Genomic DNA, 19,026 nt, shown 5'->3' with positions numbered 1-19,026 from the left:
TAAACCAATAAGAATACAATTTGTTCAGCTAAATCCTAAATTGCCAGCCCATCCTCGTTCAGTATCCAGGTAAATACCTAGCAAGGTGCACCACAAGATGGAGAGGATTGGACATTGGTTCAGAAGCCCTGGTCGGTTCTCTGCATTCCTTTAAAGGCTATGTGGAGTTCTCCTCTCAGTTATACAGCTTTGATCTTTAAGGACCCCAATTCATTTATTGATGAGTATTAAATTTCATTTATTCATTTATTGATGAGTATTAAATAAAAACCAAAATATATATATATATATATATATATATATATATATATATATATTGTTGAAATTAGGATTTACTCGGGATGTATACATTTATAAAAATAAATTTAACTGACTAGAACCCGAGAAAGTATAACAAAAACCTTTAATACATCACAACTAGTTTCATCGGTGATCCGACTTCTTCAGGTGAGAAATAAAAACATAAGACATAAAATAACACGGTAAAAAATTAACTTTACAGCTTAATAAAAAGCAGAATAATAACAGTCATATTTGAATAGGTGACCGCGTGCTACCGTTGGCATGAGTAGAATGTGTGCGACAGCTAATTTTTGAGCGCCAGTACTGGATTACTGCGCTATGGGAATCGGGTAAATTGTAGCTAAGATTATTGTTTAAATGTGAAGGGTCCAGAACTATTTCTTTTGATTCGAGATTCTTCTTTCGAATTCATCCTTGCAAATATATAAATTAGTAGTGCGTTCCCAATCAACTTGATGTGGCTGTTCTTCAAGGTTAGAGTTTGCCGAGAAAAGGACATGACTGGAAAGGGCGCTCGCTCGTGCTCTACTGTAGGAGATGTCACGTCTATGTTCCTCAAGACGAAGTGAAACAGATTTGTCTGTCTGGCCAAAATAAAGTTTTGTGCAACTGTGGTCGACCTTATTTTGGCCAGACAGACAAATCTGTTTCACTTCGTCTTGAGGAACATAGACGTGACATCTCCTACAGTAGAGCACGAGCGAGCGCCCTTTCCAGTCATGTCCTTTTCTCGGCAAACTCTAACCTTGAAGAACAGCCACATCAAGTTGATTGGGAACGCACTACTAATTTATATATTTGCAAGGATGAATTCGAAAGAAGAATCATCGAATCAAAAGAAATAGTTCTGGACCCTTCACATTTAAACAATAATCTTAGCTACAATTTACCCGATTCCCATAGCGCAGTAATCCAGTACTGGCGCTCAAAAATTAGCTGTCGCACACATTCTACTCATGCCAACGGTAGCACGCGGTCACCTATTCAAATATGACTGTTATTATTCTGCTTTTTATTAAGCTGTAAAGTTCATTTTTTACCGTGTTATTTGATGTCTTATGTTTTTATTTCTCACCTGAAGAAGTCGGATCACCGATGAAACTAGTTGTGATGTATTAAAAGTTTTTGTTATACTTTCTCGGGTTCTAGTCAGTTAAATTTATTTTTATAAATATATATATATATATATTTATAAAATATATATATATATATATATATATATATATATATTGTAGTGATTCCATGCTTAAAGAAGAGGAGGCAGGCTTGATGAATGCATGATAAAATACATTCCTGATGAAGAAATTAAAGTTAGTGATACTGTTAAATTGTAAAGAGGTGATGTAAAAGTGAATTTAAAGATGAAAAGTACAGAATGTGAGAGGATATGAAAGTTTATGGAAGGAAGGGAAAAAAACAAGAGAGAGAGAGAGAGATAGAGAGTAAAATTTTTTAACTGTTTAAAAAATTAAACAGTTAAAAAATAAGTCTACAAGACAAGATATAAGAGTGAAGTGAGAAAAAGAACCATGACTGTAAATGAATTTGTAGGTTGTATATAAAAATAATACATAGTTTTTGGTGTTTAAAGTGCATTTGATGAGCAAAAGGACTTGTATATAACTGATGAACTGCATTTAAGGATTTGGAGTTAGGTGGAGAAAATTGTTCAGTGAGATAACAGAAATACAAAATCAGAGAAACTAAGGATGGTAAGCCTTAGTTTCTCAAGGCTGTCTGCACAAATCAATGTGAGCATGTGTGTGTGTGTGTGTAGACACTATTGAATACAGTGAAGTGAAAAGGATAAAAAAAAAAGCTGCATAGTTTTTCCCAAGTCTCAGATATGAATGAAATATGCATTAAAAGATCAAGGCTACCTATAAGTCTAAGCATTCTTCAATCTCCAAAAAACTTGAATTTTTCCACTGAAGACACTACTCCTCACCTGTAAAACTTCTAACACTGTACAAATCCCAAATCTACCCAACCATGGAATACTACTCACACATTTGGAATAGTCTGAGCAGCATCCAAAACATGTCTAAAATTGCTTCATGATGTAAAGAAGGCAATCCAATTAATCGATGGTCACTCTGTCATAGCTGTTCTATGAGGAATAGTGACTAAATTGGAGGAGAACAATAGTTAATAAAGATGAAGAAGCCTAGCAAGATGATTTAATAGATGGACAGGATAATGGTTACTAGTTTAATGTGACAAAGTGTAAGGTTATGAATTCTGAACTAAAGAGATTGCAAGCTGTGTATTATAGTGAAGGAACTCTACTGAAGGAAACTTATGAGGGTATAAATTAGAGTGTGATAGTGAATTGAAGTTCAGAGGACATATCACAAAAGTGGACAAAATAGCTCAAAGAATAAATCAAACGAAACACACCAACAAGCAGAGACAATGAGGTTATCATCTCTTTATGAGACTTTGATATAACTACATCTGGACTAGAAAGATTGGTTGCTTGGATTTCTTGAGGGTGTGGAAGTGAGAGAGCATTCACTTATCACTCAGTAAAATGATGCAAAATGATGATGAATGGTCTGTGGAGTACTCCAAATGAAGACAACATAAAAGTTTGTAGATTACAAAGTTTGGGTAAGCAAAAAAAGAGGAGATATGATAGAAACATATAGGTTTTTTATATAGAAATATATATATATATATATATAAGGATTTTATAGAATAGATATTAGAGAAATTTCCCAACACATGACTGGATGGTACAAAAACAGGATCACATCCTGGAGGCTGTAGTTAGCAAGAGCATAAAGACTAGAATTATTTGTATGAAAGGTAGTTAGTTAAGATAAAAAGCCAAATGGCTAGTTTTCTGGCACCTTAATATAGAAAATAAGGGGATAAACATCCTTTGTTGTTTTATAGCCAGTAAGCGAAACTAAAGATCGATAACTACGATCTATAAGTTTCATACTGAAAAACTATCGGCGAAGGCAATTCGAAGTAAAGGTGGAGCAAGCTCCCTCGCTATTCTTGATATTTTCTCATAATGTAAAACACAGCTCCTAGGAGATGTAATACTGTCATTACATTATGAGGAGAGGTCACTACCCAGACTGGTTTCAACCTTTATTGAGGTCTCATCAGTGAGTAGGTAGACCTGGAAGATATCAAAGCTTAGTGAAAAGAACTTACATACCTTCACTATACGAATGCCATAAAGGTGTAATTATATTTTAGTTAAGATAAAAAGCCAAATGGCTAGTTTTCTGGCACCTTAATATAGAAAATAAGGGAATAAACATCCTTTGTTGTTTTATAGCCAGTAAGCGAAACTTTTTCGGTATGAAACTTATGGATTGTAGTTATCGATCTTTAGTTTCGCTTACAGGCTATAAAACAACAAAGGATGTTTATCCCCTTATTTTCTATGAAAGGTAGTTATTATCAGTGGACATCTCATGGTGAATCTTTGGACTCCATGCAGATGCCCATATAATAATAATTAAAGGACTTCAATGACAATTCTGAAATTTTGTTTCAGCATTTCAAAATAAAAAGCATGCACAACAATGATCTTATAAGACATTGTTATTATTTTCAGAACAAGATAGTGGAAGCAAAATTTAATTTTTACATAGTCCAGAAAAAAGTAGGATAGTAGTCACGCACCAGATGATGAATTCCATCGACCACCAAAAGACAATCACAAACATCCATGCTCACAGTGGAATTCAAACCTGCAAGGCTTTGGTTAGTATTTAACCACTCAGCCAAAAAGGCCACCAAAAATGTAGGGGGGGGGGGGACCATATTCATTAAAAAGTAGCTTCAATAATGATGATATAACAATTAAAATAAATAAATCGTTTCTGAAACTTACCAATAAATTTGTTCTGTATGTCATAAATAGTCACAATATTCATCTCCACTGCAGTATTTGACCTGAAATTATGTCATATACTGACAGTTTTACAACAATTAAATACAAATAACATATATATATATATATATATATATATATATATATATAACAAATAAATAAATATATATGTATATACATTTAAAAATACTTATGAAATTTCATTTTTATATCCACTGTATGTTACTAATCACTAAACAAATGGTGACATAAGAGTGAGGTGTTTGATGACAGATATATAAAATCCGTATTCTATTTCCACTATTCTCTATGCTACAAGACAGAATGGTGGAAATGGAATTTAAACATGTGCAATACAGACAAGTCAACTCTCACTACACCAATCTGAAATGTAATGAATTCATTCATTATAACAAAGTACTACAAAAATTGTTCCATTTCTATTTTACAGGAAATTCCATATAGCATGCTTTCAACAATAACAAACAACCTCAGTCCTTGCATGTCTTTCTAGAATGAAAACTGAGAATACTTCATGTTACACAATCTCCTTGATTTTGATGCAATGCTACATTTTAACTCTTTATGCCATCTCACCCACTGTTGATGTCTATCCAATCCAGTGCAAAGGGAGCATCTGATGAATGGTTGCTAGTCCATTCATCAGATATGACATAACTGAAATGACATAACAACATTGGATTATACTGTCTTGGGCTCTGTAACAAATGTCTTTTTATGCTCCAAAGAAGTCAGACTGAATCCAATGAAATATCAGTAGCTCAATAAATTATCATATTAATTTTTGCTCTTGTGAATTGTACATCAACACTGTAATCAGTTAACAAGAACATAAGCAAAGGTTAGTAAAAAGTGTAAATGAGCCATCTATAGGGTACAAAGAATCAACATGTGATGAAATTATATATTGCATTAACAATGCTCTGGCTAGACTGAACTTAATAAACTTCAGGATTTCATACAAGATGCCAATGAGGTTCAAACCTCATTTCATCTAGATCATTTTGATCAAAAAAAAAAAAAAAGATTCAAAAAGATAATTCCTGTTTGAAACAGATATTATGTTTAGAATACCTAGTCAACATGTTCTAAATGGACTATTACTAATATAACTACTTTTGACACACTCATTGAATTACCAACATATCACCAAGTGAATCTGAATTAATGTATATTTGTCACAGAAACCATGATAATTCTAATGAAAAAAATTGAAACAACAAAAACTGAAAATTCAACTTTGAACAATTTCAAACTATTTTTATATAAACAATAATAAGGGTATGTGAAGTCTCTTTATAGCACAGGCAGCGATTTTTATAGTTAAACAAAATCTGTTTAAGATTGGGAAGTTTTATAATTCAATTATATGAAGTTTTATAATTCAATTTTGATGTATAAAACAATTTGAAATGATACAATAATAGATATTATTATTATATGTGTTTGCAATGCTATTATTATAATGCATATATGTAAATAAGATTTTCACTTCAAGACAAAAAGATGAAAAGTCATCATCATCAATTTTCTGATATGTTACCCTCAAGATATGTTCAGGCTTCTATGACTACTACATTCAGGTTACACGATTAAGTTTACATTATTATTAATCTCCACAATTTTCCTTGAGAATTAGTCTAATTAGTCTATTACATGTAGCTCCAATATTGTCATATCTAACAATTTTGTGCTTCTAAGGCACTTCTGACTGAATCAATCGACCTAGATCTTGGTCTTCCTCTGGGTTTCTTTCCTACAATGTTTGCATCAAACATGTTTTACTACCATTTCCTCCCATTCTATTTAAGTGACTATCTTAGATTAGCTCTGCTTTCACATTCATGGTGCTAACAATGTCAAGTTCCTTTCTAATATCTTCATTTTTAATACAATTATATTATTGATGCCAACTGTTCACTCACCTAATTTTTCTCTGAACCCTCATATCTGTGGTCTCTAGTCTTTGATCAAGTACTTTATTTCTAATCCAATTCTCAGATCAATAACTTAAAACTAGTTTGAATACTTTCATGTATACTGCAGGTTTGGTGTTTGGGTTAATTTATCTCTTATTCCATATAAATTTATTCAGCTGGCTACCTACCATACCAGCTTTGCTTATTCTGTTGCCCATTTCCAACTATTTCCAAATAGCTAAAACATTTAACTTGTTCTATAGACTCTACTCTCCATTCAAAATGCAGCTAATGTGTTCAATGTTTCTGCCCTGCCTATTTTCCAACTTTTGGTCTTTTTATTAGTAATCTCATGCTAAATTTGTTACAGCAGTTATTCAATTTAGTTAAAGAATCCTGGAGACTTTCACTAGATGTGTTTAAGAGTATAACATCATCTGCAAAAGCTAAGAGCTAACTTTGACATCTTCAATTCTAATACTACTTATTAGACTTAATACCATTTTATTTCATAATGTGATCCATATAGATGATGAATAAGAGTAGAGGTAATGTACATCCATGTCTTAAACCTGAATTTACATCAAATCATCTTCCTGTATTTTCTTCAATTCTAATTTCTGCCTTACAATTTAAATATAGCCCATGTATTAATCTGTATAATGTTTAGCTGATATAATTTGTAGTGTTTTGGAAAGCATTTCTCTGGATATCTTGTCATATGCATTTTCCAGATCTACAAAACTAAAGTACAGATCCTCGTGTCATATTCCCAGGATTTCTCAACAATCTTAAAGTGAAAATCTGATCTTGAGAACCTCTATTTGGCCTGAACCCAGCATGTTCTTTTCCAAGTTTCTCTTCCACAATCTTTCTCAACCTCTTTTCAAGTATGCGTGCATAAATTTTACCTGGAACACATAGTAGAGAAATGTCTCTGTAATTCTCATATATAGCTTTATTCCCTTTTTTATAGATGAGAACTATGAGAGCTCTACTTCAATCATCTGCAATTTAATCTTCTAACCAGACTCTGAATTATGCAGTGTAGCCACTGCAAAACGTTTATACCTCCATACTTAAGCATTTCTCATCGAATATCATCTACTCCAGCTGCCTTTCCACATTCCAAGTTTTTGACAGCTTTTGCTACATCAAGTATTGAGAGATAATGAATAATAATGGAGAAAATGCACACCCTTGTCTCACACTGAATTCACATCAAACAATCTTCCTGTACTTCCTTCATTTTTTTAAACTCTTAACTGTTCTGGCAAGATGGATTCATTGCCCCTGTGGTCCTTTATCCCTTTGTCAGATTTGCAACAAAGTTTTTGGTTTAAGGAAAAAATGACGTGTTTGGTATAGGTTTTTGGGATGTTTGTACTGAGATATTTGTTTTGCACAATCATGTTCACTATAGCCTACCACTTGGCAAATTAGTGGGTTAAGGTGGATAACAACATTTGCAAAAGGATTTTGCAGCCTTTTTGCATAGGAAAGTTTTAATCTGAGGGATATTGGTTTCACGGTGAAGCTGTATGTTTCTTATGAATCACACTGCATTAAATGCTATTTGTAAACACTCGTTTTGGATTGTTTGCAGTTTGCTAACATTTGAATTCTGCTTGTGAACATACAAATCCATGTGCTCCACATCAGGACTGGCCTGATAAGTATGTTGCATAGCAGCAGTTTAAGTGCTGTGCTTAGCCGGCTACGACAATTCAGTAATGGTTATAATTGTCCATTTTCCTATCTTTGGAGCAGACATGATTGATATGAGTTGTAGAGCAAAGCCCTTTATCTAGTTGTACTTTATCGAAGCCCTTAACCTAGTTATACTCCTAAGTATTTGGAATGGGAGTGCCAAACATGATAACTCCACTTCCTGGGGACACTCATCTTCTAGCACTGCAGTGTTCTTGTCTGCATTAATATCAATTTGCCATTTTTTGAACCATTGTTTTAGTACTGAGACTGCATTTTGCACTTGCCAATGTAGGTTGCAAGGGATGGACCATTATGGTGCAATCGTCTGTATATAGTCACTATGGGGAGAAACTGTGTGTGAGGGATATCGGTGTGAGGGATGTCAGCCACACAGATTGCAAAGAGCAGAGGTAATAGCAGGGAGCTCTGGGGGGATGCCTGCAATGATGTTGCGCTCAGACGATCTAATTCCCTATAGCTTCAATCAGATTTTACAATCGCTGAGGTACGATTTGGCAAATATGACCATCCTAGTGGAAATCTGGCTAGCAGGAGTTTGAAAAGAAGCCCACTGTGCCATATTCTGTTGAATGCTTTGGTAATGTACAGAAAGATCATCCTATACATTACCATCATCAAATTCCTGCCATGTACCCTCAATGGGTGCACAGCATATGATAGTACTACATGAAAAAAATTACATCATCACTAACATCCTATCTACAATTTTCCTCTATCGTCTAAGGCACTTTGTACCGTATCAATCCACCTATATCTTGGTCTTCCTCTGGGTCGTTTTCCTGCCAACCTGGCAGATAACACTTGTTTTGCTAATCTTTCTTTGCCCATTCTGTTTACGTGACCATACCACCTGAGATTAGCTCTGCTAACACATTCCTGGATGCTGACAATGTCAAGTTCATTCCTAATATCTTCGTTTTTAATATGATATTGCGATTGATTCCATCTGTTCACACCTATAATCTTTCTCAGGACTCTCATATCTGTGGTCTCTAGTCTTTGGTCAAGTGTTTTACTTCTCACCCAGCTCTCAGATCCATAAGTTAAAACTGGTTTGAACACTGTCTTGTATACAGCTAATTTAGTGTTCCGACTAATTTCTCTCTTATTCCATATGAATTTATTCAATTGACTTCCCACAATACCAGCTTTGCTGATTCTGTTGTCTATTTCTATATTTAATTTACCATCTTCAGTAAAAATCGTGCCTAAGTAGCTGAAATGTTTTACTTGTTCCACAGGTTCTCCATTCACAACACAGCTGACATTTTCAATGATTCTGCCTATTTTCATTGTCTTTGTCTTTTTATTGCTGACCTTCAAACCATATCTATTACAACAGTTATTCAATTTAGTCAGAGAATCTTGCAGACTTGTAGCGGATTTATTTAGAAGTATAACATCATCCACAAAAAGCAAAGAGATGACATTAACATCTCCAATTTTGATATCATGGTATTAAACATGATGCATATAGATAATGAATAACAGAGGAGATAATGTACATCCTTGTCTCACACCAGATTTAACATTAAACCATCATCCTGTACTTCCTTCAAATAAAGATTTGAAGGAAGTACAGAAAGGATAAATAAACAAACAACTCAAATAAAGACTAAGTATTGCTTGATATAATGCCCCATTGACACCATATAACTGTAGCGTATTGAATAGCTTCTCTCTTGGCACCTTGTAATATGCCTTTTCCAAATCGACAAAACTTAAATACAGATCTTTGTTATATTCCCATGCTTTCTCGACTATTTGTCATAAAGTGAAGATCTGATCCTGACAGCCTCTATTTGGCCTAAATCCAGCTTGTTCTTCACCAAGCTTTTCTTCCACAATTTTTCTCAACCGTTTCTCATGTATACTTGCATAGATCTTGCCAGGAACACTCATTAGGGAAATACCTCTGTAATTCTCACATTCAGTTTTATTTCCCTTTTTATATATGGGGACTATGAGAGCTCTACTCCAATCATCGGGAATTCGTCCCTCTGTCCAGGCTTTCTGAACTATCCAGGGCAGTCACTGTAAGACTCTTATACCACGATATTTCAGCATTTCTGGTCGAATATCATCTACTCCTGCTGCCTTTCCACATTTCAAGCATTTGATGGTTTTTTCTACTTCAAGTATGGATATGTATTCCTGACTGCATGCCTGGTCAGTGTTTTTTACCACTGTGCTGTCATCATCGCTTGTTTCATTTAGCTGTTTTTCAAAGTAATTACTCCATACTTCAAGGATATCTTTTTCTCCCATTTTCATGTGCCCATTATCATCTCTAATTCCTTTAACAGCACTCTTTCCTCCATTCCTAAGCTTCTTCAACAACCTCCAGAATATTTTCCCACCTCCTTGATATTTATTTTCTATATTCTTGCCAAAGTCCTCCCATGACTTTTGTTTAGCTAGTTTTACACAGTGTTTAGCTTTCTTACATTTGTCTCTGTGTTCTCTAAGAGCACAAGCTGACTTATTTTCCAGGAACTTTTGATATGCTTTCTTCTTTTCCTTCACTGCCTCTTTAACTTCCTGTGTCCACCATGGAGTTCTAATTTTTCTATCCTTACAGACAACTTCACCACATGCCTCTCTAGCTGAATCAATCAGGGCTTTCTTCAAGGCTTGCCACTGATTCTCCAAGGTTTCATTCCTGTTTTCAAACTCTTTCATTTTTTCTTCAATAATCTTTGTATATTTTAGTCTACAGTTAACATGTGAGAGCTGTTCAACTTTTATTCGCTTTAAAACTTTTTTACATATTATTCTTTTCAATATGAAATTCAACTTTATCCTGCTCAAGACTAAATAGTGATCACTTCCAATTTCAAATCCTCTGTACACTCTGGTGTCCTGCACCAGGGAGAAAACATCATTATCAACAATAACATAGTCAATGAAACTTTTCTTATTCCTTGCCTCTTCTCTCCATGTGAATTTGTGCACATTTTTATGTTGGAACATGGTGTTAGTAATAACCAGTATATGTCCTGAGCAGAAATCCAACAGATATTTGCCATTATTATTAGCTTTGCTCTTTTGTCCAAATTTTCCCAAAATATTTTTGTATGTCTCACAATCATTTCCTACTCTGCTATTTAGATCCCCAACAAGGACCAACTTTTCCTTTTTCATTGTGTCAGTTGCTTTTTCTAAAGCTTCAAAAAATTCCTCCTCTTCTACTTTAGTAGAACCTTATGTGTGGCCATAGGCACAAATAAGTCTCATTGTCCAGTTCCCCATTCTCATATTTGCCCACATTACTCTACTTGAGACTGACTGCCATTCAAGAAGATTAGCCTCGTATTTTGTGTTGAATACTATGGCTACTCCTTCTTTTCCTTGATTGTCATTGCCATGAATATAACATTTTGTATTTATTGCTCAGAAAGATCTCACCAGCTTTTGTCTTTTTTGTTTCAGTCATCCTTGTCGATCTGGTACTTATCTAATTCCTCAGCTAGCTCCATTTCTTTGCCATTCAGGCTTCTTATGTTGATAGTACTGATCTTTAATTCTGGTGATATTGAGTTGGGGTGTTTTTTCAGATTTGTTCCTGTAGCTGACTTTTTGCCGTTCGTCCTGCTTCCCTGGCAAAAACAACAGGGATTTGTTTAAACGGGCGACACCCCAGCCGGCATGAAATTCTGTCATGTTGTACCATCATTTTTTATTTTGGTTTAACCAATAAGAATACAATTTGGTCAGCTAAATCCCAAATTGCCAGCCCATCCTCGTTCGTTCAGCATCCAAGTAGATACCCAACAGGGTGCACTACGAGAAAGTGAGGATTGGACATTAGGTCAGAAACCCTGGTCGGTTCTCCACATTCCTTTAAAGGCTATGTTGAGGTCTCCTCTCAGTTATACACCTTTGACCCTTAAGGACCGAGAACTTGTTATGTGGAGTCCAAATTGCTCATCAGGTTTATTCTGGAATCCAAATTGCACATTAGTGACTTTCTGCAGGCTAATCAGGTGATAGTGTTGGGTAAGGTGTGCTGCTTTTCCTGGTTTGGGGATTAAGATTACATCAACTACTTTCTATCATGCAGGAAAGTAATGATATAGAAATACAATTTTATTAATACAGACCAGTTTACAATAAAACTTATATTTAAACCTGCCAGTTTCGCCAGCAAACTGTCTGGCTTTTTCAAGGCATTTACAGAGATATGAAAACTAGTAAATGCAAATTGAAAGGAACATAAAAAACGTTGTAAACCAACTAGTAGCTATGGTTACACATTTCGCATGACAGAGAGGACTTATTGTTATTATTCATTATCATGCATTCATTGTAGACGTGTAATGTGATTACTGGCTAGCTGTAGTTCAGATTGATTGAGAGAGAGGATCAAGTTTTTTCACGAACTGTTTAGAATTACACCCTGATTTCTGTTGAGGTTTCCACCGGTTATTGACACTATTGTGGCTTCCTTAAATAAACAATGCCTGTAGTCGTCATCGAGATATGGCATGGAGCTGTTTTGCCAATCTATCGTGTGGTTAGACGTACAGAAATGATGTGCTAAGCCAGAAGAGATGCTTCTGTTGTGGTTTACTAACTAACACTAACACTAACAATAGTTCTATCACTGTTAGTGATAGAACTATCACTAACATGTTCTTTTTGTCTAATTTCTAAACTTCGTGAAGTTTGTCCGATGTAGGCAAGACCACAGGAAGAGGGAATGTAATATACTCCTGGATATTTGTAGAATGGAACTTTATCTTTTGGGGATCCTAAAACTTGTCTGATGTTGGTGGGTGGTTTGAAGACCACTCTGATGTTATGGGCTCTTAGTATTCTTGCTATTTGATAAGAAATTGACTTGATGAAAGGTATCACTACAGTAGAAATGTGCTGACAGTGGGATTCTTCTTGTCTGGGGTTGTCAATGTACAGATATTTTTTGATGATGTTTTGAGGATATCCATTTTGTGATAATGTGTTGGCTATTAGTGAGAGTTCATTCTGTGTATCCTCCTCTTCTGATATAAACTTTTTGGCTCTATGTTTCAACATGTGGATAATGCTCAGTTTGTGTGTCTTGTGATGGTTTGAAGTATAATGAAGATATCTTCCAGTATCTGTGGGCTTTCTGTAAATGGATAATTTGACACTGTTAGGTTGTTTTTTTATCAAGATATCTAAAAAATGCAGTTCGTTGTTGTTTTCCACTTCCAGAGTGAATTTTATCTTGCTATGTATTGAGTTGATTTTATCCACAAACGATTTTAGGTTATCTAAGCTGTCTTGCCATATGATGAAGATATCGTCAACATATCTCCACCATGTAGATGGTCTCGGAGAGATTGCAGAGAGAATTTATTTTTCAAGTTTTTCCATGAAAAGGTCTGCACAAGATGGTGATAGTGGGCTTCCCACTGCTAGGCCTTCTAATTGTTGGTATATGGTGTTGTTAACCTTGAAGAAATTAGATTGAAGGCAGTGTCTAAACATCTGTGTGATGTCTAGAGGAAAGAGATCTTGGATGATGTTTATTACCTCTTCTACTGGTACATTAGTGAAAAGGGATACAACATCTAGACTGGCTAGTATGTCTGTTGGTGCAATCTTAATGGCTTGGAGTTTATTTACAAAAAGTTGACTATTCTTGATATAGGATTCTGTTGATCTTATTTTATTATTTAATAAGTTTGCAAGATGCTTTGCCAAAAGGTAGGTTGGCGATGATCTTCCATTAACTATTGGAAGGAGAGGTATATCCTGTTTATATATTTTAGGTGTCCCATATAGTCTTGGAGTGACAGGATGTGAGGATTTTAGTGTTCTCTACACTTCTTCTGGCCAAATGTTAAAATTTCTAATTAGATGGTTTGTTTCATTATGATTTTTTATTGTGGGGGTCTCTGTCTAGGATCTTATAAGTGGAGTTGTCTGATAGTAATACGTTTAACTTATCATAATAATCTTTAGAGTTGAGGATAACTGTAGAATTTCCCTTATCAGCTATTGTAATGACGATATCTTTGTTTTTCTTCAAGTTGAGAATTGCCTTTCTATCATAAGGAGACATGCTGAGAACAGGTTGTTTGGCTTTGGCTAGGATTATTGTACTTTTGAATCTAATAGTGTCGGCCACGTTTTGTGGTAGTGGATATAGGCCTTTTTCAATTCCACACATAAAATCCATTTTAGGAATGTGTTTGGGCATAATCGCGAAATTAAAACCTTTTTTGAGAATGTCAGATTCATTTTTTGTGAAGCTATGATTTGACAAATTGAAAATCACTTTGTCATCCGGGAGGTTGATTTGTGCCCGATATATTTTTCTTGTACAGTTCATTGAATTTCCTAATTTGTTTGTACTTATAAAGTTTGAAAGTTTTTTCGTAACTGCGTTGTATCATTTGATCAAATTGATTTCATAAGGTGTATTCTAAATTGTTGGAAATTTCATCAAAGAACTTGCGGCAATTAATATCACTTTTATTAAGTTCGTATCTCATGTGTTGAATCCTTTCTCTTACAAGCACCAATGAAGTGCATAGATAAATTTTTTTAGATGATATAGAGTTGATATGACCTCTGACTATGAGGAACTTTGGAATGATGGAGAATTCCCTGCAACGTTTAAGGAACGTTATGTGGTTCAAAAGTTTGGCCTTTCTGCATTTTTCTCTTTCCATGCACCGAACTTTGTGTTTCATTAAACTATTTAAATTATACATATTTGGTCGTTTTATAATAGAAATACAATTTTATTAATACAGACCAGTTTACAATAAAACTTATATTAAAATCTACCAGTTTCGATAGCAAACTGTCTGGCTTTTTCAAGGCATTTACAGAGATATGAAAACTAGTAAATGCAAATTGAAAGGAACATAAAAAACGTTGTAAACCAACTAGTAGCTATGATTACACGTTTCGCGTGACAGAGAGGATTTATTGTTCTTATTCATTATCACGCATGCGTTGTAGACGTGTAATGTGATTACTGGCTAGCTGTAGTTCAGATTGATTGAGAGAGAGGATCAAGTTTTTCCACGAACTGTTTAGAATTGCACCGTGATTTCTGTTGAGGTTTTCGCCAGTTCTTAACACTATTGTGGCTTCCTTAAATAAACGATGCCTGTAGTCGTCATCGAGATATGGCATGGAGCTGTTTTGCCAATCTATCGTGTGGTTAGACATACAGAAATGCTAAGCCAGAAGAGATGCTTCTGTTGTGGTTTACATCACCAATATGTTCTTTTTGTCTAATTTCTAAACTTCATGAAGTTTGTCCGATGTAGGCAAGACCACAAAGAAATTAGGAAATTCAATGAACTGTACAAGAAAAAACATCGGACACAAAACAACCTCCCAGATGACAAAGTGATTTTCAATTTGTCAAATCATAGCCTCACAAAAAATGAATCTGACATTCTCAAAAAAGGTTTTAATTTCGTGATTACGCCCAAACACATTCCTAAAATGGATTTTATGTGTGGAATTGAAAAAGGCCTATATCCACTACCACAAAACGTGGCCGACACTATTAGATTCAAAAGTATAATAATCCTAGCCAAAGCCAAACAACCTGTTCTCAACACGTCTCCTTATGATAGAAAGGCAATTCTCAACTTGAAGAAAAACAAAGATATCGTTATTACAAAAGCTGATAAGGGAAATTCTACAGTTATCCTCAACTCTAAAGATTATTATGATAAGTTAAACGTATTACTATCAGACAACTCCTCTTATAAGATCCTAGACAGAGACCCCACAATAAAAAATCATAATGAAACAAACCAACTAATCAGAAATTGTAACATTTGGCCAGAAGAAGTGTAGAGAATACTAAAATCCTTACATCCTATCACTCCAAGACTATATGGGATACCTAAAATACATAAACAGGATATACCTCTCCGTCCAATAGTTAATGGAAGATCATCGCCAACCTACCTTTTGGCAAAGCATCTTGCAAACTTATTAAATAATAAAATAAGATCAACACAATCCTATATCAAGAATAGTCAACTTTTTGTAAATAAACTCCAAGCCATTAAGATTGCACCAACAGACATACTAGCCAGTCTAGATGTTGTATCCCTTTTCACCAATGTACCAGTAGAAGAGATAATAAACATCATCCAAGATCTCTTTCCTCTAGACATCACACAGATGTTTAGACACTGCCTTCAATCTAATTTCTTCAAGGCTAACAATACCATATACCAACAATTAGAAGGCCTAGCAGTGGGAAGCTCACTATCACCATCTTGTGCAGACCTTTTCATGGAAAAACTTGAAAAATAAATTCTCTCTGCAATCTCTCCGAGACCATCTACATGGTGGAGATATGTTGACGATATCTTCATCATATGGCAAGACAGCTTAGATAACCTAAAATCGTTTGTGGATAAAATCAACTCAATACACAGCAAGATAAAATTCACTCTGGAAGTGGAAAACAACAACTAACTGCATTTTTTAGATATCTTGATAAAAAAACAACCTAACAGTGTCAAATTATCCATTTACAGAAAGCCCACAGATACTGAAAGATATCTTCATTATACTTCAAACCATCACAAGACACACAAACTGAGCATTATCCACATGTTGAAACATAGAGCCAAAAAGTTCATATCAGGAGGAGGATACACAGAATGAACGCTCACTAATAGCCAACACATTATCACAAAATGGATATCCTCAAAACATCATCAAAAAATATCTATACAATGACAACCCCAGACAAGAAGAATCCCACTGTCAGCACATTTCTACTGTAGTGATACCTTTCATCAAGTCAATTTCTTATCAAATAGCAAGAATACTAAGAGCCCATAACATCAGAGTGGTCTTCAAACCAACCACCAACATCAGACAAGTTTTAGGATCCCCAAAAGATAAAGTTCCATTCTACAAATATCCAGGAGTATATTATATTCCCTGTTCCTGTGGTCTTGCCTACAAAGGAAGCCACAATAGTGTCAGTAACCGGCGAAAACCTCAACAGAAATCAGGGTGTAATTCTAAACAGTTCGTGGAAAAACTTGATCCAGTAAGTCCTCTCTGTCACGCGAAATGTGTAACCTTAGCTACTAGTTGGTTTACAACGTTTTTTATGTTCCTTTCAATTTGCATTTACTAGTTTTCATATCTCCGTAAACGCCTTGAAAAAGCCAGACAGTTTGCTGGCGAAACTGGTAGGTTTTAATATAAGTTTTATTGTAAACTGGTCTGTATTAATAAAATTGTATTTCTATTATATAACGACCAAATATGTATAATTTAAAAAGTAATGATATCTTAATAGTGCATTAATAATAGCAATAATGTACATTATAGTTTTATGTGAGGCATTTGATGATTTTGTAGAAATTCCATCTGGGCTCGATGCTGTCCTATTCTTAAGTTTGGGGATAATTTCACATGCCTCAGCAGGTGATGTCAGCTGGATATGGTTTATGTTCTCTGTGCTTAGTGAACAGCATAACTAGGTGTGTACTTCACCAATAAAGTCTAGATCCTCATGGGTGTAGTCTGGACCACACTGCTTCTCTAGGCTATTGGCAAAGGCTTCAGACTTTGTCTACATCACAATAAACCAGACCACATTCATGATGGATTGGTCGGAGGGGTTTATAGTTTGTGCATAGAGATTTCATCATTTTTCAGAGTTTCTGAACTTCTGTGTTTAAGGACTGCAGTTTTGTCTCCAACACTGTTGATTATGATAGATTTTTAAGCACATATCAGACGTCCTTTTTATCCCTGTTGAGCCTGTTGAGCATTTATCAGTGCTATGGGGCCAGCATTCTGTAATGGCACTTGGTTCTGTTCTTTTCATGGATCAGGAAGTTGGTAGGAATTTGTTCATGGCACATCTGTGGTGGCAGCTGTTAATGCAGTTATTATCTGCTTTTCTAAGCTCAAAATTGAGCTGCCAAATTTTTCCTTTGAGTCGATGGCAGGAACTGAGCCAATACATTTGTGTAGAGTGGCATTAGTTTTGTCCAGTTGATAGTTGGGATACTTTCATGTTGTTACATCCTTCTTTTCAATTTTATCCTATGTCAATGAGACTTTTCTTATTTCTTGCATCTTCTCTTCATGTGAATTTGTGCACAGTTTTCATGTTGGAACATGGTGTTAGTAAAAAAAATCTAACAGGTATTTACCATTATTATTAGTTTTGCTATTTTCTCAAAGTTTTCCCAAAACATTTCAATATGTCTGATAATCATTTCCTACTCTGCTGTTTAGATCTCCAACAATGACCAGCTTTTCTTTTTTCCTTTGTGTCAGTTGTCTTCTCAACTACATCAAAACTTTCCTCCACTTCTTCTTTTGTAGAACTTTCTGTGGGACCATAAGCACAAATAAGTCTCATTGTCTAGCTTCCCATTCTGATATTAGCCCACATTGCTCTACTTGATATTGCCTGCCATTCAAGAAGATTATCCTCATATTTAGTGTTGAATACTATAGCTACTCCTTCTTTTCACCCAACTGTCATTGCCTGAATATAACATCTCGTATTTACTGCTTAGAAAGAGATCACCTGTTTGTTGTCTCCTTTGTTTTGGTAACACCTATTATGTTGATCTGGTACTTATTCAATTCTTCTGCTCCATTGATACTTCATATGCTGATGTTGACAATCTTGATGTCTGCTGACATTGAGTTGGGATTATAGTGAATTTAAATAATTCAAATGTGTCAGGGAAGGAAACAGTGGGCATGTGAATTTTTGATACCTCATATAACCCATATTCACAAAATCAACCCCCCCCCCCACACACACACACACATCATCCAAAAGTTAGTAGCAGGGTTTGACAATGTGCCAAAGAGTTAGCAAAATCACTTTCCCTTCATAGGCAACTATCCCTAAATTCATTAAATGTTTTGTTCACTTTAAAACTTTAATAAAAAAAAAAAAAAATTTACCTAAGAGATTTGACTGCTCCCTCAAATTCCAAAAATAGATATGGCTAAAATGGGGTGAACCTATGGGAATAAAAGACATCAGGAGATTTTTTTTTAACTTTCTCTTCACATATACTTTTACATTCCTATCAACAATGATTATAATTTGTTTACAGCTGTGTTAATAGCTGTTTACAGGTTTTGCCTAATAGTATCATGTGGCTGGCTGGAAAGTGGTAAAAAGAAAGCACTCTATGATGTCCATTGTCATTCCCTTGTCACATC

At 34.9% G+C, this 19,026-nt stretch overlaps 1 protein-coding gene across 1 annotated transcript in view; it reads right to left on the bottom strand.

Moving 5' to 3' along the window:
- Vps11 (vacuolar protein sorting 11) overlaps nt 1-19,026 on the bottom strand; it is a 457,238-nt gene that overhangs the window by 310,837 nt on the left and 127,375 nt on the right. The window contains exon 10 of the mRNA XM_090408066.1: nt 4,163-4,224. Within this exon, the coding sequence (XP_090264192.1) occupies nt 4,163-4,224 (62 nt within the window). The remainder of the gene's footprint in view (nt 1-4,162; nt 4,225-19,026) is intronic.

The sequence above is a fragment of the Typopeltis vanoorti genome, chromosome 18 (assembly GCF_054136105.1).
Source record: "Typopeltis vanoorti isolate ZY-2024b chromosome 18, IOZ_Tvanoo_1.0, whole genome shotgun sequence".
In the NCBI taxonomy this organism is placed as follows: domain Eukaryota; kingdom Metazoa; phylum Arthropoda; class Arachnida; order Uropygi; family Thelyphonidae; genus Typopeltis; species Typopeltis vanoorti.
This window is presented reverse-complemented; position numbering and strand designations above follow the sequence as displayed.